Genomic DNA, 26,576 nt, shown 5'->3' with positions numbered 1-26,576 from the left:
ATACGATAATTCACGGGCTTAAGGCGTTTGGGAAACATTTTTCTTCGAGACCTTCTCCTAACAAACACCAATTGAACGTTTAGACAGTGAAATTTAGTAATTTACTTAGAAAACCAATTTTGACAAAAAATGAACAACAACGAACATTAGTAGAAATTTAACAGCAGAACTTACAGAATTGACTTCCAATAAAAGAACAACGGAAAATGAAACTTTCTCGACCACAACAACAAAATTTAGCAAGTAGAATTTGAGAAACTAAGCAACAAAAATTGAAAAGACGAAAAAAAAAGAAAACGGAACGAGGGAGGGAGGGAAGAAGAACGATACGCTAACATAAAAAAATAAATATAAAAGATTTATTTCAAAAGCAAAACTAAGTGATTCCGCAAAGTAACAAAAACATATATTTGCTTCGCTTACGCAAAGACTCGAACCCCTGACCGCTGACCGCCAACATATAACTAGAGTGCAACGCCATCGATGCAAAGACTTATTAATGACAGAAGTTAAAAAACAAATATACAAATTTTTAGGGCGTTGCAACTGAATTGAAGTTTTGAACCCAAATCTTCTTGTAAGTTTTCCAAAATCTCGAAGTAAATCGAGGATCTCAATTGAAAGTAATGGAAACTGGTACGCCGTGCAATCGAACTATTTCATCAATGTAAATCTCTGCAAGCCTATGCAAAGTATAGTTGGTGCGAACTCATTTAGTCACGAAGTCATTCCACTATAGTATCGTGACTGAGCTCTTCCCAATGGCATACCATTACAAAAGCAACTCGATTAGTGCTCGTCCAATGACCTTGTCATAAGTGTGTTACCCTCATAGGATATCCTTAATCTCTTTGAGATAGTATTTTTTTCTCCCAATATGCTTCTATTTTATCTTATGGTAACCATTACATCTTCCTTCATGAAAAATCAATTATTATCAAATAGTAATCAAGTCAATCACCACAAAGACAAACAACTCTTGGCCACATTTACTTTTCATCAACCATGTAATGCCAATGAGAGGATATCATTTACCCATGTCTCGGGCTATGAATTCCACTATTGTAAATGACGGTACATATTGCAGAAGTTGTACACCCAATGCACCAGCTTTCAGTTCCTTATCTGTTCAAACTCAAACTTTTACTTACATCAAAGTGTATGAGTTATGCATCCATAGTCTGTCATCCACTCAGGATTTAAGTATGCCATACTATGAACATCACAAGTGAATAAATCCATAAACAAATTCATGATCTATTCTTCTTGAGTCCAATTCGATGTATTGTCAGTCCAGTCAGTCACATTTATATCTTTATCTTCTGGGAGTCATCCGCTCCGATGCCCAAGACAAAGTATCTCTCCAATTGGACTTGATAGATGACATATTAGTCTTCCAATCAGTTTGCTCATTTCTGATTAGACTAAGAACATGTTTAGGTTCGTTTACTAATACAAGTTATCTTTTAGTATCACGACCCGACCATGTGATACAACTTAGTATTAGGGTCCGTTTGTTTACATGTAAAAGGTTTTACAGAAAATATTTTATGCATTTTCCTGTGTTTGTTTCACAGAAAACAACTTGGTCAATGAAAAATGACTTATAGGTCAACGGAAAATAAGCTTTTTTCCTTGTAAAATGACTTAGCCTTTTGAAAAGCGCAAGTCATTTTCCGGAAAAGAGTTCCTCAATAGATAATTTTACTTTTATATAAAAATTAACTTAAATCAAGTTTAATATTATTATATTGATAATAAAATTTATTTTTATTTTTAAAAATATTTAAAATATTTAAAATATTAATATAAAATATTATATTTTTAAATATTATTAAACATACGTATTTAATTTTTTATATTTAGTCATAGAATAAATTATTAATATAATTAATATAATTAATTATTTTTAATAAATTATTTAATATTTAAATTTTATTTTAATAGTAAATTTTAAAAATAATAATTTTAAATAATATTATTCACATATTATTGAAAATATCAATATTAATATTTTAATACTAAATATTTATTACAATTACAAACATATTAACAATAAATGTTTTGCAGTATAAATGTTAAAATATGTCATAAGTCTATATACTCTTCACAAATTTGCAATTTAGTTTCTGTACTTTTATTTTCAAGAATTTAGTCCCTCTACTTTTCAGATTTGAAAATCAAGTCCAACTGCTGACATTGTTGATTTTTTTTGTCAATTTTGTTAAAGTCACATTTTTAAATAATAATAATAATCAGCTGGTAGTCATGTAACTAAAAAATAACCATTGCAATGAACCTAAATTTAACAAAATATTTTTAATATATGTAAAAACAATGTAGAATATAAAATTATAGATATAAAATAAACTCAATTAAACAATGAAAAAATAAAAAAAATCTCAAATATATGTTTGTTTAATTGAAAACGACTTTTATGAAATATTTTTAAAGAACCTGCCAAACAAAAGAAAATATTTTACACAAATTCATCTAAACAACAGAAAATATTAACTTTTCCAGAAAAGTAAGTCATTTTCCAGAAATCATTTTCCGGAAGCCATTTTCAATGAAACAAACGGAGCCTTAGTTTAAATACTAAACAACCAATGAGCAACATTTTCTTCCATTTTGCTTTGCGTACAAAAACCATTGCAAATTATATTAATGTAATTCATGAATAATTTTGTTGACCAATATGTTCGAAAAATTAAAAGTGTACTTAGATGAAAATACTACTCTTAGGGCACTAGATCCAACATCGAGCTCTTAAAATTAAATTCTGAAGCTTCTGCATCAAGTAGATTGAATCGCCATCATTCGTTGTGCCGTGAAATTGTATAATGAATATATCACTTGTTGTACTTTGAAATTTTATGGTGAATTCATCTTTTGGGTAACACTCTGTAAACGTAGATTGTTGAACTGAATTATATAACTAATTTTGGCCCTTCTTTTGGTTTATTCTTTACTTATCTTAACTAAAAATAACGAGAGGAATTGAATTCCTGTCAAGATAAAAAAAATAAAAGGAGAGAAGAAAAAGAAAAAGAAAAATATAATTATTGAAGAGACATGGGAGGAACAAAGAAATTAAAGATGAAAATTAATATGATACCATATTTGCTTGTTTGAGAAACATTTTTAAAGCTTTTATTATCTATTCCCATGGAGATAGCGTAAAGCTGAAACTATGGCTTCAAGGCATGCAAGGTTCCATCACACATGAATGCATGATTTTGTGAGGGCCAAAAGGAAAATGGTCCCTATATCCAACCAACGCTTTTGAGTGTTTGACAAAGACAAGGCGGGAGTCTCGATCATCCCTTGCTTTCATGCTAGCTTTGGAGACATTACTTATTGCACAATGCCAATCATCATTATTAATTGGTTTCAATGGTTTAAATATTTATAATCAAACTAGCAATACAATAAATGTTCACTTAAGTTGCCAAGTAGACCCACTAAGATTATGGCGAATTAGTATATATTATGCTATTTTTCTATCTTCCTTGGTACAATTGGTTTGAATTTCAGCTACCAAATATACATTCAAATGATGAATTATTTGAAACTATGGGGTTGTGAGCATATGAATATGAAAGAAGATTGACATTGAAGGTAGGTAAGGTGGTGAATTTCCAAAAAGAAGAAAGATTCCATGCAACTATATATATTGCATGTGAGGTTGCAGTGACTAGTTTTTGTAGCAATAGCCAAAAATAGTAACAGGAAGGAAATCAGATCTTGTCCCCTTCAATCATTTGATAACCGTCGTGGATACAAAGATAACACCATTTTTTATCATTGCCCATCTCCACACCCTTTGGTTCCCCCAAAGTCTTCTTCTCCATGCTAAAAGAAATGGCATTATATTAGTTTCCTTATTTTACAACTAAATCAATTTTAAATCTCCGACATGTTTGGCGCATGAATATATGTTACAACACATCAAAATGGTTCATAATTAGACAACGAACAAATCCATTTTTTAAGCTATATGAGTCATCCACTAAGCTGACAAAGCTGTCGGACACTCACGCCTGACCTCTACTCAAATTGGCTTAAAAAAGAAAGCCAAAAAGTGCACAACTTTGGTCCAGAAAATCAGTCTCTGAGGTCGGCTTTTGAAACCCAACCCTCAACATTTGTGTAATGCGGTCCTTAGCCTCATCGATGACCCTATTCGTATTAGTTTAGTTGGTTGTAATATTCAATAAATTTATAATTTTAAATAGTAAAGGGGGTTGCATCAGGTGCTGTCATGGTCGTTAAAATTAGACAAAAGAGATGATGCTCAAGGGTTTAATTTTACATGGGAAGATCACATGCCATGAAGGGACCAGACAAAGATAGGTATGGTGTGAAAGCAACATTGCTAACGGTTATGTTATCCTTCTTCTCATCCACATGCAAGCTAAGCTGCTAAATTTTATATTTAAAAAAGGAAAATCGAATGTAAAATTTTTCGAAATTAAAACAAGTTTTTTATGGTGGTAAAACCATGCACATAAATTAATAGTGTTGTGAAGAGTGAAAGGAGAGCTACCAACTCATCCCCCTTGATTGTAGCACCTAACTTTCCATGTAACTTAACGGCCTTTCCCATCTTCCTCCATATCAGCATCTTTCTCACAAAGCATGTGGAATAATTATCCTCTTCAAATGCCCTTTTCAGTAAGGAATTTCAAACTGCATTCCATGTGACCGTACATTATATATATAATATTATATTGGCTAAGATAAACATCAATCTTCTTTCTAATCCAAACCCTACATCCAACACCACAGGCTAGAGAAAAGTACCCATTAATTCGTATCCATGTAGTATTCCTAAGTACAAAAATTCAAGACATTGAAGGGGAAGTTTTTTTTATATTTTCAAGTGGAAAACGATGATGCTTTATATTAAAAAAAAACAATTGCAAATATTTGCTAAGCCCAAGAAATTAACAAATTATAACTACAAATATATTCCAAGTATATAAATCTTCCAAATTTCCCAATTGAAATGTTTTTCTTTTTGCAAATAGGTTTAATTATGATACTAGTCCCTCTATTATGTTGAAGTTTGATATTTAACCTCTCTACTTTAATTTTGTATAATTTGTTCCTTTTACTTTTATAATGTTATTAGGTGGTGCAATTGATAAAACCAACACTTATTATCGCTAATGGGATGATGTGAATTTATTTATTTTTTGTTATTTAGTTACACGATTAGGGCCAAGTGGAAAGCAAATAATAAATTTATATGATTTTTGATACAATGATGATTCAAACTTAGAATATTCTTGAGGTAGATAAACATCATGCCAATAGATCACAACTTAGGGTTGAATAAATTTATATGTTAATTGAATGTTTATGAGTGTGATTGAATACATATTGAATCGAGAGAGAATTCAGGCTGTCCACATCCAACTTTAATACAGGAACACAAAGAAGAATGCAACATAATAAATTGTAGATTTAATCCATATATGCATGCATGAAACTAATGCAAATGCATCCCAATTGATGACTACCCCTAGACCATGGTTATTATATATCTAAGGTCCTTTTTTTATAATTAAGATAAGATTTAACGCAATATAAACATTTTAAGATATTTAAATTTATAACTACAGTCTACATTAATTGATTAAGGTGGTAGAATGAAGAAAATTCAAAGTGAAAAAGGGAAATAAAAGTCATTCCCACCTAAAAACTTTATTATTTTCCCGCTAAATAAAAAGTGGTAACTGGGGTGACCACTTATTCTTCTTCTCACTCTCAACTTATGATTTGAGACTTTAATGCTATTTGCACTAAAAAAAATAAGTATATAATTACAAAAGCTAAACAATGGAGATAAGAAGAATAAGAAAATGGGTGCGTAATGGCTATATGTAAAATGCTTTAAAATATTGGTAATTGCCAATTAAGACAAATAATTGTAGAAAATATTTTTTACACACGTGGACAAAATGATTGACCCACGTTGAGGGTGCAGATTAAAGTAGCTATAGAATAATTTTTTTATGTTTTTGTGGCAAGCACGTGACATGGTTAGAGTTTAAAATAGGAAGATTGATGGGAAATTTCAGAACTGAGAAATGGAAACCTCACGGCCCCACCTAAAAGGGTGCATATCACGCGTCGCCCACTTTTCTCCCAATTCCCTCTCCGCTTCAATTCCGAGAGTATAAATCTTAAAATTATATACGAATTTTAATTCGATAGGTAATTTGATATATATAATTTTAATTTTAATTTAATTATATATTTAAAGAAATAAATATATTAGTTTATTTTTATATTAAATAAATAAAATTATATGTATATGTAATATATAATTATAAAATGATGTTATATTAATAATTGTGTTAATAATTTGTGAAAATTAGATCAAATTAAATTTTATATATAAAATTAAACAAAATCAAACTTCATATATAAAATTACACATTAGACTAAAGTTTATATATAATCTGAGATTTATGTCATTTTAAGTTTTAATGATAAATTATGTGATGCTGTAATTTTTTATGGAACAAAAGAATTTTAGCATTAATGTATTGAAAACGAATATGATTATTAAATTCTTTTTATTTTAAAAATATCACATTTCAGTTTAGTTTATTTGAATATTTATTATTAAATAAATATCTTGCATATTTTATAATTTTTTATCTTCTAATAAAATTAAATAAATTTTATGTATTTAGCTAATTATTATTAAGTGGTTGTTTGACTTAAATACGAAATTGTTTCGACTTAAATAGAAAAAATGAAAATTATGATATTTTAAAACATATATAATAAACCCAAGTTTCAATTAATATTATTTCTAAGACACTATTTGATATAGTGAAAGGTTGGAAATTAAGTTTAGGATATTTACATGTTTTGTTTGTCCAGCTAAAGTTAGAGTTTATAACCCAGAAGAAAATGAACTAGATCCTATAATCATATGTTCATATTTTATTGAATATGCAATAAGATTGTTGAATAAATAAATGCTGACTTCTTTTATAATGATGTGGTTAATGGGAATGATTCCCTCAAAGATCAAAGGGGGAGAAAGCTTAAGGAATTGGTCTCTAACATTAAGTAAACAATTGGTTGTTCTTTCAAGGAGGATGAACATTGGGAAACTAATTGTAGACGTGTGTCATGTTGAGATTGCTTCAGTGGATTATAATGAACAACAATTAGTTGAGCTTTCGCAAGAGGAACAATCGTTGTGCAACAATCTCTACAAGAGGTTATTGATGTTGGTTTGAAAAGATCTTCCAAATTAAGTGAAATGGTAGGCAATTCCTATTGATTATGTAGAGTAATTAATGAGTCTAACTACAATATAAGTGTTGAAGATGATACTATGCATTATGAGATGAAATTCGTATCAAGTAACTAAGTTTGAGACATTGTCGAGTTGCCTAAAAGAAAGAAACCTAGTGATTTTTTTAATACCAAAAATTATTCATCGACTTGTAACTAAAGGGTTCACTTAGAAAGAAAATGATTGATTATGTTTCTAAAAAGGGCTCCTTTTGTTCCATCATGGCATCAGTTGTTCATTCTAAATTAGATTTATATCAAATGGATGTTAAAATGATCTTTTCAATTGGGATTTCGAAAAAGAAGTTTAACAACTTAATGAGTTAATCTCAAGTATCGACTGATAAGAATTTGGTTTGCATTGTTAAAAGAATCAAATGTGTTTAGATAAATATCAAATTAAGCTAATAGCTCTCCTCTATCTCATTATTCTTTCAAAAAACTATAGGCAAACTTTCATGAAAAGAAAAATACAGAACATAATGGTTCATTCAATGAAAGTTGGGACAATTATATATTGAAATTATGCATGAATCTTTTTCGTCAAAGTTCTTAAACATTTTTTTTAGAATGAGTAATAATTAAATGTGTGTTTGGTTGGCTGAATTTTACATTACGACTCATAATATTATATTTTGGAATAAGGTTTTGTTGTTTGGATTCTCAACATTCCGCCCACCTATTAATCTTACATTTTCAAATAGTGTCAAGATGTTGTATTATAGAGCGTAATCTCATTATGGCCAATTTTTTAGGTTATCTTAGATGACGAAAATAATATTAAATTTTGGACCGATTGATCCTTTCTATTTATTATTTTAATCAATTTAAGTTTTTTCCTAAAATAAAATTAAAGACTAACTAAAAACAACTATATCTTTTTTTCTTAATAGTGAAATAATATATACTTTAAAATTATAATTATTGTATTTATTCTAATAAATTATTTATTAGTAAATTGATTATGGTTATAATTATAATTATAATTATGATCATTGATACAATCACTTTTAATGAATTATTATAATTATAATTTATAAAATTACTTCAACATTATATATTTACTTATTAATATGTATAAATTATAAAAAAAAAAGTAAGGAATGTAATAATTTATCATAATTTTATAGAAATTGAGACTAAAAAAAATCATAAATGAACTAAACTTATTAAAAAAACTTCTATAACAAGGACACGTTAGTGAGATGTGTTTCTAGGTAATCTTGCAATTTGGTTAGCTGAATTTTGCAGTACAACCTGTAATGCTATATATATTCCGAAATAAGATTATATTATTTGGATTCTCAACATGTAACGTCCCTCACTCGATCCGAGTAAGAGATGTTATATTTAAGCACATAGTCATCTTTTAAAATCACATTCATATATTTGCTTTATAACATTTCTATTATACATTTATAGTTCATATTTACACTACCAAACCTAAGTACACGCCATCTCTAAAATCCAAAATGTATATATATACCAAAAAGAACTTGGTCTGGTAGCTTGAATTAGGGACGTGATCCAAGTTGAAGTAACAATCCTCGTAAAGAAGTAGTCCACATACCCTCAATCTTTTTTCTTTCACCTACACGTTTAAACAAACACGTTAAACTATTTGAATAGCTTAGTAAGTACTCTACTAAATTCAATCTTACAATTATATATATTTAATAACATTTATTTTAATAACATTTATTCACACAGTTTCTTTCACTAATATACTTAAACTTTTAATTCATTTCCAAAACATAAAATCATTTAAATTAACTTTATAACTTATAGTTTTTACTTTAACACACATAGTCATTAATCAACTTTCACATTCACATACTAAAATATTTTTATCATATCACAAACGTAACATAAATACTTAATTCACATATTTCATTCACATGTATTATTGAAACACATATATCAATAACACTTTTACTTTTAAATATCACTTTTGGAGTTCTTAGTAAGTGTCAGAGGAGTTTAATAATTTTGATACGTTGCAGAGATCCCGGCCAAACACAAACTCTTGGCCTATAATAGAACTTTGATAATGGGAACTCTAGAAAAAAGTATATGGAACTCTAGTAAACACATCACATAATCCAATACTTCTCTCCTAATTCCCTCCAAAGCCCCCACATCACCAACTCGATTCCCATCAGAACCCTCAACCCCTCTCAACTCCAAAATCATTTCATTATCATATATCATATTTCCTCTGAGTTCACATATCAATTTCATGTAACTTACTTGATATATCACACGTAAATCACTTTGTATCATGTTACTTATTCATTTTGAATCACATTAACACATTCACTACATTTTTGTTTCACATATTCACTTTATTTGCAATTCATAAAAATACAAACATAACATATATTCACAACACTTAACACTTTAGATTTCAATTCACTATCATTAAAAACTTTACTTTCTTATAAAACTTCACTTAAATGTTTTATTTTACTATTTTAACACACTTAGTATTTTTTGAACATTTTACAATTTAATCTCTAAATTCATGAAAATTTAATATTTACTTTTATAATACTTAATATCACTTTTTAGTTCATTTAAACATTTAATCACAATATTTATTTCACATATCAAATTTTAAAATCTTTACAATTTAGTCCTCTCTATAGCAATTTCACTATTCTACATCTATTCACTTATCAATCAATGACAAATAAATAACTTTTCACTCTTTATAATTTAATCCTTAGTTACATAAAATTTACTAATCACTAAATTATCACTTTATCATTTCTTACATTACTAACGTACCATTAATTACATATTCACTACTAAATTCAATATACATATTCAATAATCTTAATCATATCTTATTTAATTATTTCATATTAAAATTTAAATACACAAATATTCAAATTAAAATAAACTAACTTGAATTCACTTAAGTACTTACCTATTTCTTCACTCGAACTCAGCCTTTCTCTTCACTTTTCTATGCTTTCCCTTACTCTCTCCTTCAACTAATTGATTTCCGTGGTAGAAAATGATCTCATAACACTTTAGGGTATGAAATTCGATTTAATCCCTATCCCAATTTTCCAACTCCACATATCAATACATATCCTTATCACATTCATAAATATATATATATATATATATATTCAATTTCACATCCTTTCCAAAAATGGCCAATTTGCCCTTTTAGTCCTTCAACTTTAAAAAAATTACAATTTAGTACTTGCTAAATTTCATTATTCAGACTCTCTCTAGATACTTAATTCACTCTTAAAATACTTATCCTTTCTCAAAGACTAAAATTTTGGGTATTACGCAACACTTCAACCATCTCATAAGCTTACACTTCAACTTAGAGTTGTTACTTTCTCCTATAACCTCAACTATTTCTTTATCCTATTTTTAATTGTAAAATCAAATCAAAGAATGATGCTTTCAGGTGTAGAGACATCGGAGATACGTGGTGAGTTTTAGTTTAGCATTTTTTTATTATGAAAATTAAGATTAAAAAGAAACTAAAATTTATAATCGAATATCTCAAATAAAATAAGATTACATGTTACCTATAATCCCACAAATTTATTAAACTAAATGGCGTTTGTAAGGGGAGGAATGCATGAAAGAAGATGGAGTAAACATGCAGGTTGATTAGATTAGGAAGAAAAAGAAATAAAAGACATTGGCGTGGGGGAGTAGGGCGCGAGTGGCTCGAGATTTGGGTATATGTGGGCTCCACTTACAGTTAAACTCGAGATGATTACGGGATTTAATGGGCGTTGGATGCCTTTGCTTTGTTTAGTGTCTTATAGTTGGCTTACATCATTTAACCTTCTTTTCTATGATGGCTTATTCTCATTCTCATACACACACCCCTCTTTCCTCCCGTCTTGTCTACACTCCATCATTTATATTATAAATTGATAGATTTAGTGATATTAAATCCCGATATTTCTCTTTATCCTTGAAAAATAAAATTAAAAAAAAATTTACCAAATCCAAATTCCCCCTCTTTAAGTACCCCTCTTCCGTCTCCCTCAACTCTCACCACAACCCCCACTCTTGCTCTCTCTTCTCTTCCCTTCTTCTCTACAGATTTTCAGTAACTTATATAGAGTTTTAATTATAGTGTTGAAGTTGTTGGAGGAGGGGCAAAAATGGCAGTGGCGAGTGTAGTAGCATGCATTTTGCTGTTTATCTCCTCCACAATGTGGATGGGTGAAGCTAGAATTCCAGGAGTTTATTCTGGTGGCGCATGGCAAAACGCCCATGCTACGTTCTATGGTGGTTCTGACGCTTCGGGCACCATGGGTATGTACTTTTCCCTCATTCTCTTAATTTCACATTTCAGACTCAACAAAACACTCAAACCCACCAACACTGACTTTGCAGGAGGAGCTTGTGGGTATGGAAACTTGTACAGCCAAGGATATGGAGTTAACACGGCGGCATTGAGCACTGCGTTGTTCAACAATGGGTTCAGCTGCGGTGCTTGCTTTGAGATCAAGTGTGGTAGTGATCCACAGTGGTGCCATTCAGGGAGCCCATCCATATTCATCACTGCAACCAACTTTTGCCCACCAAACTACGCTCTCCCAAGCGACAATGGCGGCTGGTGTAACCCTCCTCGTCCTCACTTTGACCTCGCCATGCCCATGTTCCTTAAGATTGCTGAGTACCGTGCCGGTATTGTTCCCGTTTCCTACCGCCGGTATGCCGCTATGTTTCCTTACCACTTTTTTTTCTAATATTAATTTGGTAATGATGTTTCGTGTTTAATTTATTTAATTGTCAGTAACATAAAATGCTACCAAATTTAATATGGAGAAACAGGGATTCAAAGACAAAAACGTATGGATTTTGTTTTCAAAATCTTTTTAAGAGCTAAATTATTATTATATGTAATTTTCGGAGAAAAAAATTTGTTTAATCAATGTTATAATGAGATCCGCTCAAGATTAAAAAGAGTTAAAAAGGGTGGTGGCTTTGATTTAAATTACACAGGGTGCCATGCCGGAAAAGGGGAGGGATAAGGTTCACAATCAATGGATTCCGATACTTCAACTTAGTGTTGATTTCCAACGTGGCGGGTTCAGGGAATATCGTGAAGGCTAGTGTGAAAGGATCAAGGACAGGGTGGATGAGCATGGGTCGAAATTGGGGTCAGAATTGGCAGTCAAACGTTGTGCTAGTTGGTCAGTCACTCTCATTTAGGGTCACAGGCAGTGACAGACGCACTTCCACCTCTTGGAACATCGTCCCCGCCCATTGGCAATTTGGTCAAACATTCACGGGCAAAAATTTCAGAGTTTGATTTCTCAAAGAAAAAGAAAAAAAGAAAAATATTAGCCCCATAAGTTAGAAAAGCCATTTCCAGTTTTACCCTTGATGGTCCAACTTTTGTTTTGTTAGGGTGATGTCTCTTTTTGACAAATTGGGTACTTGGGGTGTCTTCTTTATTTTAATTTTTGGTTCTGATTTTGGGGTTAATGGGTTTGCATTTGGGGTTGGGTGGGGTGGGGGAAGGACTGAGGCGGCTGCCACAAAATTGTAGCCCGCAGCCTAAATATTAAACTTTAATGTCATTAGCTATACTTTGGGAAAGTGTATTGTTTTTAACTTCAACTCAAATATATATTTTTATATTTGGTTTATTAATTTCATATTCTTACCAATATAATCTTTTCATTTAACTAAGCTAAACTTTGTTCTAATGTTTGGGTGATTATTTTAAATTGTATCTATCCACCTTTAATACGAGTAATTAAGGGATTTAATTTAAGCATGACTTTTTTGGTTGTTTAATTTTATAAAAAAATTTATTTTAACTATTCATTTTATTTTGTCAAATCACCTAAAAATTAATGTTTGTTAATTGTGTTAATATAGTATATCACATTAGTTCTTGATTATTTTTTTAAAATTAAATTTTTTTATAATTTTTAATTTTCAAAAACATTTTCTATATTTTTAAAATTTTTAAATTTTAAAAAATTAATTAATTGCTTATCTAATATTCATATGACAACCCATGTGTATGTCACATCAATAAAGTCAACAAATATTAATTTTCTATCCATTTTAGAGTAATTTGACAAATGACACAAATTTAAAAATTAAAAAAACGAAAAATTAAATGAGAAACTAAAATAACTTGTAAAATTGAAAGGTGAAATAAATCATTATGCTTTTAATTTATGATTTGATAATTAAATTTTCTTAGGTAAAATAGAAAACGATGGTCATAACAATGCAATTAAGGACGATTTTGCTTATGAGGCTTTGGCTCGTCAGCAAAAGAAAATATCTTTGAATCATGAGTATACTAGTTCGAAATTATCATGGGCAATTATACGAGTAGATTTTAAAGTCTCATTATATGTTGATAAGTCTCATTATATGTTGATGTCATGTGTGGATTTTTGTTCGAATTAGTCATTTTATTTGATTTTTTTTAATTCTGTACTATAATAATTTGATTTTACTTGTTCAGATATCTTCATATCCTGCTACGTTCAGTTATACGGTTTGAAACGTATATTTATACTTTAATTGTACCACTAAATTAATTTTTAAAAAAAAGAAAAGAAAGCAAACAACGGACTCTAAGGATGGATATAAAGGAGTTAATTCACTCCACGGATGCCCGCTCTGGCGACTTAGATAGAAGGTACAACATAGGATCTTTCTATTTTATATCCTTTTATGGATTTTTATGTACTTATTTCTATTTTATATATGGTAGAAGAGATTTTATGGCTAATATATAAAAAAAACCCCTTCAACTACTAAATCATATTTCAACAACCACTTATACTTATTTTGTAGTTAAATAAACTCCTAATATATTATCTTTACCTATTAAAGTCCCTAATTATGCATGTCATAATTTTATTAGTTATAAAAAAATTCCGGTAAAAGTACCACAAAACTTCCTATACTATATCTTAAATTGCATTTCAGTTCATCTATTGTAAAAATGAGTAAATTAATTCATGTACGCTAGATGAGAGAGTAAAGTAACCCCTCTGTCAAAATTTGATGTTTATATATAAGGTATAATAATAAATTTAGTCCTTAATCTTTACATATTTATTCAATTTGACCCCTACTCTTTTATTGGAAGTAAATTAGAAAATTTTAAAACTGATAAGACTAAATGGTCAAAAAGGCCTTAGTAACAAATTGAAAAAAAAAGTAAGCACTTTTAAAAATTAAAAATTATTTAAAAAATCATAAAAATTATAAATTTTAATTACAAAGTTACACAATTCATAATTTAAAAATATTAATTATGATAAGAAATTATTAGTATGATAAAAAATCATTTCTAAACAAGTAACAAAAATTAAAATCTAATATCATATGTATTATGTTAGTCTAAAAAAGTAGTTGATAATACGATTACTAATAAAAATAGCAAGAAAAATAAACATCACATACAATTTTATTTAATCGTTCTAGTGTATATTGGTTGAGTTGTTTCCTCTTTAATATTTAACATATGTTCCTTATTATCATCATATGATGGTAATTAATCGAGTTAATCATAATTTGAATTTGAATCTACATCATTAAGATTATTAAGATCTCAATCTCCTTCTTTTATGTACTCGTCAAAGTATGAATTATCTCAATTTCACCTATTATTAACGTTATGAAATATGCAACACGCTAGTATGATTTAACCTTTTTTTTATGTTATACTAAGGTGATAATGTTAATATGAGAAATATTTTCTAGAACAATAAATGTCTTCTTAACCACATTATGAAGCATTCAATGTCTCAAATTAACGAGTTTGTAATATGTCTATAGTGCTTTTTTTTGGCACCATTCTTTCAAATGGTATCACACTGTAAGATATGTTGCAAGAAAATCTTTTCTATTTGGATAATTAGCATTAACCTTATAATATTTAGGTTCACTGTCCATGTAGTCTATAGTTTTAATTATAAAAACTTAATTTGGAGAAATAGTTATATCTCTTTTTATAATTCATAAATTAAGTAAAAACAATATATAACATTTATAAAAAAAAGTTTTATATATTATCTAAAATTTTCATAGCATTTTTTATAAATAATATATTTTTGTTATAGCTTTAGAATAAGTTATGATAATATAACATTTTTATGAATAAGTATATTGTTTTTATATATATAGTATAGGCACATAAATAAGTTCTGTTGATTTTATAAATAAAGATATCATAATACTTTTTTAATATATAAATTAATTTTTATAATAAACTATTTTGTTATAATTTTAGAAATTTTTTAGGATTTAAATAATATAATTTTTTAGAATTCATAATATAAGAAAATTTTTATCATAACAATCTCAAGCATTCATACGTGTTTATGTTTATAATATAATTTTTATAATTGATATAAAAATAATTTTTTAAAATTAGATTTGGGTATAATTACTTATGTGATTATTCCAATTCTCCTTCCTAAGAAATGAAACGTGTAATTGGGGTGCTTTAATTACACCTTTATACAATTACAAATAATTATACCTAAATCCATTGATTGATATGAAATCAATTCCAAGTCCAATCTTTGAAGAAAACTTTGGAGGAGAAAGTGTGGTGCATGGAAATGGTGAGTGAAGGTGGGTTAGGTTTTCAGGGTTGATTCAAATGAAGCTTCCTTTTCTTTACCCTGTACGAACCAACATTGCAACACAACAAAAATGTATTGAAAGCAAGAGACCCTATCCTATGCTATCCCAGATTTTTATTTTCTTTTTGAACATTTGCATTTGCATTTGTATGTATATATATATGTATATAAAAGAAGGGGTAGGTAAGGTACTGATGTTCTCTCTTTCCAAATCTTGCCATTTTATAGGGGAAATTTCCGTTATCCTGTATGTTCCAAAACGCCTTATACCATTACCATAGTTTTTGCATCAACATCTACAAAAAGTTGATAGTTTGAAATTTACATATAGTTGAGGAGGATTTCAATGAAAACAAACATGTCAATCAAGAGAAGAAGAAGAAGGGTCCAATGCATTTTACCAAATTAACTTTGAGCACATGGGAGGTGGGTCAATTTAGCCTTAATCCTCTAAACACATGTGGGTAGGGTTGTTTCTCTCTTCGTTAGCTGGTTTTGACTCTGGGGGAGAATCCAAAGATTTTACCAGGGGCTTTGGATTCCTTTGTGCTCAACTTTTTTCTACTGTTTCTAGACTTGCTTCCACTATGTGGGCTTCCTCTAATCATGATGGTAACACGGGAATTTACTATCTTTTCTGAGCGTTTAAAAAGTTTGGTAAAATTTTTAAAATTTAAATTAAATAATTCGAGTTATTCAAGCTAATTGAGTTGTTTAGATCAACTTCAATAAAAAAATTATTTTTTTTGGTTTAAATCGGATATGAATTACACAATTTGAGTTATCTAAAAATCTTAATAAGAAAAGACAAAACTACGTCGTTTTGATAAATGCTTACCCATTAACCTTACCTACATAGTTAAATAATCTTCTACTTTGTTTATTATTTAAATAATCAATTAATGTAAATGTAATATTGAGTATAAATAATATGATTCGTGAACTCAACTTGAAATTTTTTGACTCGATTCGAAAAAATTTCAAATTGAGTTAAGTTGCTAAAGTATGATTTATCAACTCGACTAACTCAAAATTATTTTACTCGATTTGACTCAACTCGACCAAATGTTCACCCTTACTCCCTCAATACAAAACCTACTATCTATCCTATTGGTTTATGTTGTAATTTTAACAAGAGATATGTTGGTTAGGGGTAAACTCCATTCAATTTCAAGTTTTTTAAAAAATCTTTCAATTTGTTTATGATTTTCAATTTGATTTGATTTTTTATTTTTACTAATTTTAAAATTTGAATTTTTAGATTTATTTTCAAAAAATAAACTTTATTATATGGTTTTTGAACAATATTTAATAAAGTTTCAAATAAATTTTCATAAATATTCTTTTTAAAAAATCAAGTAAAAGATAGAAAAACAATTTTATATAAATTTTATAAGTTTTTTTCATAAATTTAAATATAATATATTTATTTTCACATAATAAAAAATTAAAACTAATTATACTTCAAATAAAAAGTGGAGTCGATTTCAATTTAAATAAATTGCGATTTTGAACTTATATTTCAAAAACCTTTAACATCGATATTTGAATCATTCCTCAGTCTGAGTCTTATTCAAAATTTGTGCTCAAAGCACAATTTAAAGGTGAAATCATGGCACTTTTATTATGATTAAATTGAATATTTAATTATGTACTTCAATTTGATAAAAATTTAATGTGATTAGTTAATACTATTAATAATTTCTAATTAAAATTTTGACATGTCCCCCGCTCTCTTTTTTACAGTAAAATCTTTAATTCATCATGTTGAAAATGAGAAATAAAATGTTTTTTTTTTAAATTTCATTTAAATATTTTTACAAAAAGAAGGGATAGTATCAATTATTTAAATTAATTAATGACATTATAAAAATTTGATGACAAATGTGGGCATGCTGTCAGAGATTTTGAAGGGTTAGGTTTGAAAAGACCCACGCACCCAGATCCTAAAACAGTAGGCCCCAATGCTTGAAAAAGATTCATAAACAGCCCATACATGACAGAATGTTAGAGACGTTAAAAGCCCATCAACAATTACAAATTTACTTTTTTTCCAACTAAACTTATTAAGATTTTTCAATAACTATCACTACATACACATTTAATCACAAATCAACTGCTGACCCCGTGACGACTGGCCTGTAAAACCGAGTTGTAAAGCTACGTCATCGAGTGTGATTGTACACTCGCTGAATGAAAGATAAAAAGTGTGTATCTTGGGCCTCCATCTTTCCACCAACGCGCAAATGAGTGTAGGATCGAGTTTGCAATGCCATAGCATATGAGATGCATATAAGAATCTCGCGTCTTGCAAGTAACCACGAATTTCGATATTTGGGCTCATTGACAAGTTATGTATGAATCCTGTAGTAACCAATTTTGCCCCAGGCCCAATCTAAAACCCAAAATAAATAAACCATCTACATTTTTTAAACCCAATTACAATACAACCCAATAAGGCCCAAAACTAGTAACCCACTAAACCTAGCCCACACAAAAACAAAATAATAGAAACCCTAGGAGCCTATTTGCTTCAGCACCGCCGCAGCTCACCCTCGCACGCCGCCGCGAATCTCGCTCTACGCGCGCCTCGCCTTGTACCTGCAGCAACACATACAAACAGAAGAGCAAAAATCGGGCCAATAAACAACAGAACAGATTTATTTAGATTTTTCTTTTTCTTTTTCTCTTTTCTATTTCGGCTATAAAAGGCCGATTTCAAGTACTGTAAAAAAAGGTCGATTTCAAGTACTGTAAAAGGGGGGATAACAGAGAAAAAGAAAAGAAATCGAAAGAAAAACAGAGAATACAAAGTTTTTTTCTTTAGGTGAATCGGATTCCTATAGTTTTATTTTTATTTTTTTCTTTTGCGTTTTATGGTTTTTTTTAAGAAATAACAAAGAAAAGAGGAAGGGAAACTTACCTCTTTGGCCAGAAGCATCGATCGGTGCCACATCCATCGCGATCGGAGCTGTGGCACACGGTTGAACAGCGGTGCGGCGGCTTGGGTATGAAACCCTAGCAGAGAACAAAAGGGGGGTGCAGCATTTTTTTTTTGTTTTAAAATGGGTTATGAAATTTTTAAAAGAAAAATTAGGTTTTATTGAAACCTCAAAACGACGCCGTTTTGTCCAAGCCTTGACCCGCGCAGTGACCCGACCCGAAGGGGAGGATCCGCGCGTTTGGCTTTAAAGGTCTAATTGCACATTTAGGCCTTCCCTTTTGCAAATGCGTTCCAACTAAGTCCATTCTACTTATTTTAAAAATTGGGCCGCATATTTTATATTTGTTTCAATTTAGTCCTTTGTTGTGCAGCGTTTTGGAAGGAGGGGATAATTTCGCTTTTGGTCCTCCACTGTTACGCGTGCGTTCAAGTCGGTCTTTTTTTAAAATTTATTTTAAATCAGCCCCCCCATTTTTGTTTAAAATTCAATTCAGTCCTTCTTTTCATTTTTATTTTTTATATCATTTTTTTACTATTATTATACCATTATTACTATTATTATGTTACATTATATCATTACTATTGCATTGTTTTCTATTATTATTACTACTGTATTTGCTATACATATACACGCATATTTTTATATATAATATATATGCATATTTTAATATATACTTTTAAGGGTTTTAAATTTGCATATATTTTACGCATACATACTTTCTTTCTTTTTTTTTATTTTTTTATTTTACTTTCCTTTTTTTTATACTTTATACTATATATATAAATACACGCTTTATAACATGGGCATTTTTTTAATATACTCATGTTCCCATTTAAAAAAATCATTATAAAATTTTTATTATTTCACATATTCTATTATCTTTTGTATATTATACATATATACTTTCAGGTTTCACCAATACATGTATACTTTTTATTTTTGTAAATATATACATATGCATACTTTTATACTTTTTTTTACATGTATTTCTATTTGTTTCTATTTGATGTATTTCATTCCTTCTTTTTGTTTGCAAATTTACTTGTATATTATACTTATATATATATTCGTAAATGTTTATTCATATATGCTTGAAGTTAGAATATTGGTTTCATGTTATACATTACCCCCTTTTTTAGCATATTTTTTTTAAAAAAAATGTATATTTTGGTTTTGTCAAAGTATTAAAATCATCATATTTTATAAAATTTCAAAATATTTGGTACTCATGATTCTCGAGAAAGATCGTATCCTAACTTACTGGATTACGATTATTTTTCGATGAATTTAGAAAACCAAGTATTCATTTTGCATTAAATTCACAAATTTTAAATAAAAGCTTATTCTTGGGAGTTCAAAAATGTTGGGTCCTAACTTACTGGTCCTGATATTTTGACTTTTCGAAATAAGAATTTTCAAAAGCAAAAGGCAATATTCGGGTATTTTGAAGATTTAAAAATATTGTGCCCCAACTCACTAGGTGTGGTGTTTTATTTATTTGAAATAAGAATGTCCTATTATTTTGATTCATTCATGAAATAAAAAGTTTCCATTTAAAATCTTTTCAAACTTTCGATAACAAGACATTGAATAATCAATTTGGTACCAATTTTGGGCGTCGCGAGGGTGCTAACCCTTCCTCGTGCGTAACTGACTCTCGAACCTATCTTCTCAAATTTCGCAGACCAAAATTATTTTTAAGGTGAGCCGATCACACCTTAATCAAGGATCGGTGGCGACTCCAATTTTCGTTTTTAAAGTCGACAACTAAATTTTTATTTTCAAAAAGATGGTTTCGATAGCTTGGCGACTCCGCTGGGGACTTTTAGAGAGTCGAGCCATGAATTGATTATGTTTTGTCTTTGTTGTCGAAAATCAAAAGTTTTTTAAATCATGATCTCCCTTCGCATTCATTGATTTTTATCGTGATACGTTTGCATGATTGGACCAAGTCGGTTACTTTGCATTTTGCATTACATGGTCAGTTTTACCCATTTAAGTGGGAGCGAGAAACTAGTCCTTCGTAAGGTTTTCACCTCCGTGCAGGGTAGTGGACCGCTTCCGGGATACATCCGTACCTATGTCTTCGTGAGATTTTCATCTCCGTGCAGCCATAGGGAAATGTATCCCCCTGAATTGAACTCGATCCACATGAGCCTATGATGGGTGAGGATCGATGAATCTGCTGGTTCGAGTACCCTTACTCTAGAAACTAAACCTCATATAGTGAGCTTTAGGAACTTGCCCTAGGTAGAACTATTCCAAAACCCTAGTGGATTCCGAAATAAGTGTTCTTGCTATTTCATGTTTGTATTGGATTATATCTTTATGTGTGATACTAACCTGGGTTTGTTTTTGCTTTTGCTGCATGACATTTTTGACTGCATGGCATTTCATCATAGAAAAGAGGTGTTGATTCACGTTTGGTTGTTAATAGAGAACTTGCCACGGAAAACGGGTTTCTTGATAATGTGGAAGATAATATGGTTGTCCGAGTATAGTCTAAGAAAACGTGACACGAAAAACCTAACAAGAAGAGTATACGACTTTGCTGTGTGACCCGAGGATTCAAATTGCCAAAGATTATTCAAAAGTCATCAAAGGTTTCAACCTCTTAAAGAAGATAATGAACGTGAGCGAGCAAGGAGTTACGACCTAAATAAAACAAGAAGGAGCTCAAATTCGCGAGATACATTTTAATACCTGAATGATCGATGTCTTTGCTTGGAGTACGAGGGCGAAGCCGTATATATATCTGCTTTGTGTAAAGAGATTTGTTTTGTAGCGAAGCTTTTCTAGTAAAGAATTGAACCAGAATCAACGTCTCTTTTTGCATTCATTTCATGCATTTGCATTTCATTACATCACATGCATTAGACACCGTTAAATGATCCTAATTAATTAAAATCACTGCTCAGTTAACTTGGAAACCAACCAACCAACCAAACACCATTACGGCACTCGAGCAAAGATTAAAGACATGGATCAGAGATTGGAAAAGCTTGAACAGTACCAGAAGGAGATGCAAGACTGACTTCAGCTACAAGTGCAGGAGCGGTTAGACAAGATGCAACAGGATATGTCTGAGAAAATACAGGAATCCCAAAACGATATGATGGCAAAGCTAACCAAACTGTTGACCGGAGGAGGTGATAAAGGAAAGGGTCCCATGGCTGATGGCCAAGAGGGTAACGATGATGAATCACTTTACCCTCCAGGCTTTACTCCTCCACAGGTGCGAACTCAAGCTGAATATTCGCACAAATCTACTGTCACAATCAGGCCTCAACAGTTCTAGACCGGTGCTTCAAACTTCCAAGCTGGATCAGGCTCTAATCTCAGAAACCACCATGCTAATTTTTCCATTCTTGACTTTGATGAGGTGGCTGAAAAAGAAAGAATAAAGGAGGAGTTATCAAAGCAGCTAAAGGAAAGGTGCAAATGGCTCGAGGAGAAAGTCAAGGCGATGGAAGTCACTGAAAGTTATCGAGGCATTGACGTTAAGGAGCTGAGTTTAGTTCCAGATTTAATACTCCCTCATAAGTTTAAGATGACTGAGTTCGAAAAGTACAATGGGACAAGCTGCCCAGAAGCTCATATCACCATGTTCTGTAGGCGAATGGCGGGATATGTTAACAATGACCAGCTTTTGATACACTGTTTCCAGGATAGCCTTGCAGGGGCAGCATCTAAATGGTACAATCAACTAAGCCGTAGCATGATTGGTTCATGGAGGGATTTAGCACAAGCGTTCATGAAGCAGTACAGTAATGTAACAGACATGGTTCCTGACAGAATCACCCTTCAGAATATGGAAAAAAAGCCGAACGAGAGCTTTAGGCAATATGCACAAAGGTGGAGGGAAGTGGCCGTTCAAGTTCAACCACTACTATTAGAAAGAGAAACAACAATGCTCTTTGTCAATACGCTGAAATCTCCATTCATTACGCATATGTTAGGAAGTGCTACAAAAAGCTTTTCTGACATAGTCATGAATGGTGAAATGATCGAAAATGCTATAAGAAGCGGGAAAATTGATGCAGAGGAGAGTAACAAGAGGTCAGTCTCAAAGAGAAAAGAAAATGAGGTGAACAACACAGGTTACTCTAAATCAGTTATTGTGAGTCAACCAAGAAATGTGGTTGGTAATCAACAGAATTCATCGAGGCAAGATTCCGGCATGAAGACTGAAAAGTTCCAGTTTACGCCAATCCCAGTACCGTATAAGGAACTGTATCAAAATTTGTTTGATGCACATATTGTGTCCCCTTTTCATGTGAAGCCTCTACAACCTCCGTATCCCGAATGATAGGATGCGAACACACAATGTGAATACCATGCTGGGGTTACGGGACACTCGATTGAGAATTGTATTGCCTTCAAGAAGCAAGTTGAAAGACTTATCAACATGGGTATAGTCAAGTTTGGTGACTCGTCTAGTGCAGAAAATATGCTACCTAGTCATGATTGAGGATGGGGGGACTGCAATGTATGAAGAAGTGGTAAGAAATTTGCACATCGATGTCATACATGCAGACACAATTAAAAGGGTCCTTATTAGATATTCGCCTTAGAGGTATTCTAAATAATGGGACTGTAGAGGAAACCCCTGAAGTATTTAGACTCTGTTAGAGTAATGTTCAGAACACACTTGTTGCTTTCAGCCTAGAAGCAATAAGAATTTCTTTGTGAGATAGGCTCACGTGTAAACATTATTGTTTTAATGAAATACATTATTGCAATCATCTTTGAGCAAATGTTCTTTCATTTTTTACGATTTTTTTCATTCTTTTGGATTTTTTCTGCCAAACCATTCATTCATATTATTCTTTGTATATCCTTTAGCACCTACAATAGGTCCTTGGATATCAATGACATGAGTGACGCTACTACAGACTCAGAATTTCCTTTTGAACGAGACATGTGTCTAGAAGGATTTAATGACTGTGGAAATGACATAGATTGTAGTCTATCTCGGGACTTGTTAAGGATGGTAGAGTAGGAAGAGGAAAAAATTTACCTCATGATGAGACAATAGAAATTGTGACCTTGAGGGAACAGGCATGACCGAAGAAACAAAGTAAGACATTGTTGAGTTACTTCAAGAATTCAAAGATGTCTGCGTATGGTCATACCGGGATATGCCCGGGTTAAGTACTGTCATTGCAATCTGAACAACAGCACAATATCAGAAATTTACAGTATGTTCAAGATTAATATCATGATATGGTGAAAACTCTACCGGAACAGTGCCTCTCTCTTTAGTCCAGGGTTTTTTTTCTATTGAAGTTGAAATTATTTCTCTCCAGGTATTGGCTGAGCAAGTTAGATGAAGCAGAATGGATCCAATCGCAATGTGATCAATTGAACTTGATAGAAGGAAGAAGGCTAAAAGCTATTCATCAGAGTCAAATGTACCAAGAAAAGAATGATGCGAGCCTATAGCAAAAAGTTTGTCCCAGAGAATTCCACGATGGCGACCTAATGCTGAAGAAGATCCTCACTCTACAAAAAATATAACGGATGCCAAATTGGGAAGAACTTTATGTTATAGAGAAGGTCTTTTCCAAATGAGCTTTGATTGTGAGTGAGATGGATGGTAAACCTGCAAAGTCTTGTAAACTCAGGTTCAGTCAGAAAATACTCCGCTTAAAGAAGGAGATGACCAAGGTAAAAACCCACAAAGGGTAGTTTGAATCCAAAAAAAAGGAAAAAAAAAAGTAGTGATGTGAAAAATGAAAAGATGAAAATGAAAAATGAAGAAGTAAAATGAAGAGGCTAAGGTGAAAACCCGCAAAGGGCGCTTTAGGCCAAAGGGATTTGAGTTGAAAACTCGAAAAGGACGGCTCAAATATTGATCAGAATGAGGCATGAGGTAATCAGAGCAGCTCAAATACTGATCAGAATGGGGTATGCAGTGGTCTTGCTATACCTAAATCAACAGGAAAGGGTAGGCGACATCTTGGGGCATTGACAAAGTACTGTTGATCTCCTAAACACATGTTAAACTCAGAATGGTCTTTAGAAAGTTTGTACAGAGAAGTTCAAGCTGCGATATCTGGGGCGCCTAATCCTTATACTATTTTTGTTATTCTTGGAACACTTCATTCATTTCCAAGATAGGCATTCCTAAATCAATTTCTTTGTTATCCATCTTTATTAACCTTGACAATTTATTCATTTCGAGCTATGCTCAGAACCAACTCTATTCTTATCCATGATCTTTTTGTAAGCATGTTTTATTAGAATAATGATTAGTAGATTAATAAAACTTTCACAAGGGAAGTTTTGTATATTACTCTTGAAATTTCTAAATAATATAGGAACCTTAAACAGGACTATTGTTTAGAACGCACCAGGTTCAAAGGTTGAAAATCTAATAAGGAAGAGTCTAAATTAAGACTATCCCTTTAAATTTTGTTGTCTAAAACATTGATTGAAAAACGACAAGATGTCGTGTTGGTGACAAAGCTTAAATGAACAAGCAAGCAATGATCACCAAATAATAAGAAAAAGTTGTTCTTGGAGAAGAAAATTCTTCATTTGTGCATGAGCATTTGGTAGGACACCATGCGAATGGTGTAAGAGACCAAAGAGTTTCACATCCTGTATCCTTGAATTGTGATAGCAGAGGATTGAGAAAAGGCCAAATCTTTTACTCTTGGTTTACAACGGGAGAAAGATGGTACAAATTTTTAAACTTTGAAGGTTACAGTGGGACAATCTGACTAAGCGTTTTTTTGGAGACGCCAGCTGAGCAAGAAGGTGTTATAACAAATTAATGATGAAACCTTAATAAAATTGGAGTAATAATAACTCAAGCGTTAAAATATCATTTTAATGACATTTTGCATTCATTCAAATGTCATTCATACATGTCTAGTTAGGAGCATTTGATTCATTCTGATCATGACATCCTAATCATTAGGCATAATTAGGTTCATAAATGAATCATACAGGTCATGTTCCCCAGAGAACAAATCGGTGAAAGTATAAAGCCTTATCTCCCTGAGCAATAGTGGAGTAGCAGTAAATCTTGTCTTGCCATACTGGTGGTAAAGTAGATCGAAAAAAGCAGATCTTATCTTCATGTACTAGCGTGAAGTAGATCAAAGATAACAGATCTTGTCTTCCCATACTGGTGGCGAAGTAGATCGAAGATAATAGATCTTGTCTTCATGTACTGGCGTGAAGTAGATCAAAGATAACAGATCTTGTCTTCCCATACTGGTGGCGAAGTAGATCGAAGAAAGCAGATCTTGTCTTCATGTACTGGCGTGAAGTATATCAAAGATAACAGATCTTGTCTTCCCATACTGGTGGCGAAGTAGATCTTGTCTTCATGTACTGGCGTGAAGTAGATCAAAGATAATAGATCTTGTCTTCCCATACTGGTGGCGATGTAGATCGAAAAAGTAGATATTGTCTTCATGTACTGGCGTGAAGTCGATCAAAGATAACAGATCTTGTCTTCCTATACTGATGGCGAAGTAGATCGAAGAAAGTAGATCTTATCTTCATGTACTGGCGTGATGTAGATCAAAGATAACAGATCTTGTCTTCCCATACTGGTGGCGAAGTAGATCGAAGAAAGTAGATCTTGTCTTCATCTACTGGCGTGAAGTAGATCAAAGATAGCAGATCTTGACTTCCCATACTGGTGGGGAAGTAGATCGAAGAAAGC

At 31.2% G+C, this 26,576-nt stretch overlaps 1 protein-coding gene across 1 annotated transcript; it reads left to right on the top strand.

The window, feature by feature from the left end:
- Window positions 1-11,113: 11,113 nt before the first annotated feature.
- Window positions 11,114-12,975, top strand: LOC107940043 (expansin-A4). Its single transcript, XM_041097535.1, has 3 exons — window positions 11,114-11,628; window positions 11,710-12,028; window positions 12,322-12,975. Exons 1-3 carry the CDS (start codon window positions 11,475-11,477, stop codon window positions 12,629-12,631), a joined length of 783 nt encoding a protein of 260 aa, XP_040953469.1. The 5' UTR covers window positions 11,114-11,474; the 3' UTR covers window positions 12,632-12,975.
- Window positions 12,976-26,576: the final 13,601 nt, after the last annotated feature.

The sequence above is a fragment of the Gossypium hirsutum genome, chromosome D07, assembly GCF_007990345.1.
Source record: "Gossypium hirsutum isolate 1008001.06 chromosome D07, Gossypium_hirsutum_v2.1, whole genome shotgun sequence".
NCBI lineage: Eukaryota > Viridiplantae > Streptophyta > Magnoliopsida > Malvales > Malvaceae > Gossypium > Gossypium hirsutum.
Note: the sequence above shows the minus strand (reverse complement) of the source record. Positions and strands in the feature narration are given on the sequence as shown.

Coding starts and splice junctions, on each gene's coding strand:
- LOC107940043 (XM_041097535.1), top strand. CDS start 11,475: ATGGCAGTGGCGAGTGTAGTAGCATGCATTTTGCTGTTTATCTCCTCC. Junction 11,629..11,709: donor TGACGCTTCGGGCACCATGG/GTATGTACTTTT, acceptor CTGACTTTGCAG/GAGGAGCTTGTGGGTATGGA. Junction 12,029..12,321: donor GTTCCCGTTTCCTACCGCCG/GTATGCCGCTAT, acceptor TAAATTACACAG/GGTGCCATGCCGGAAAAGGG.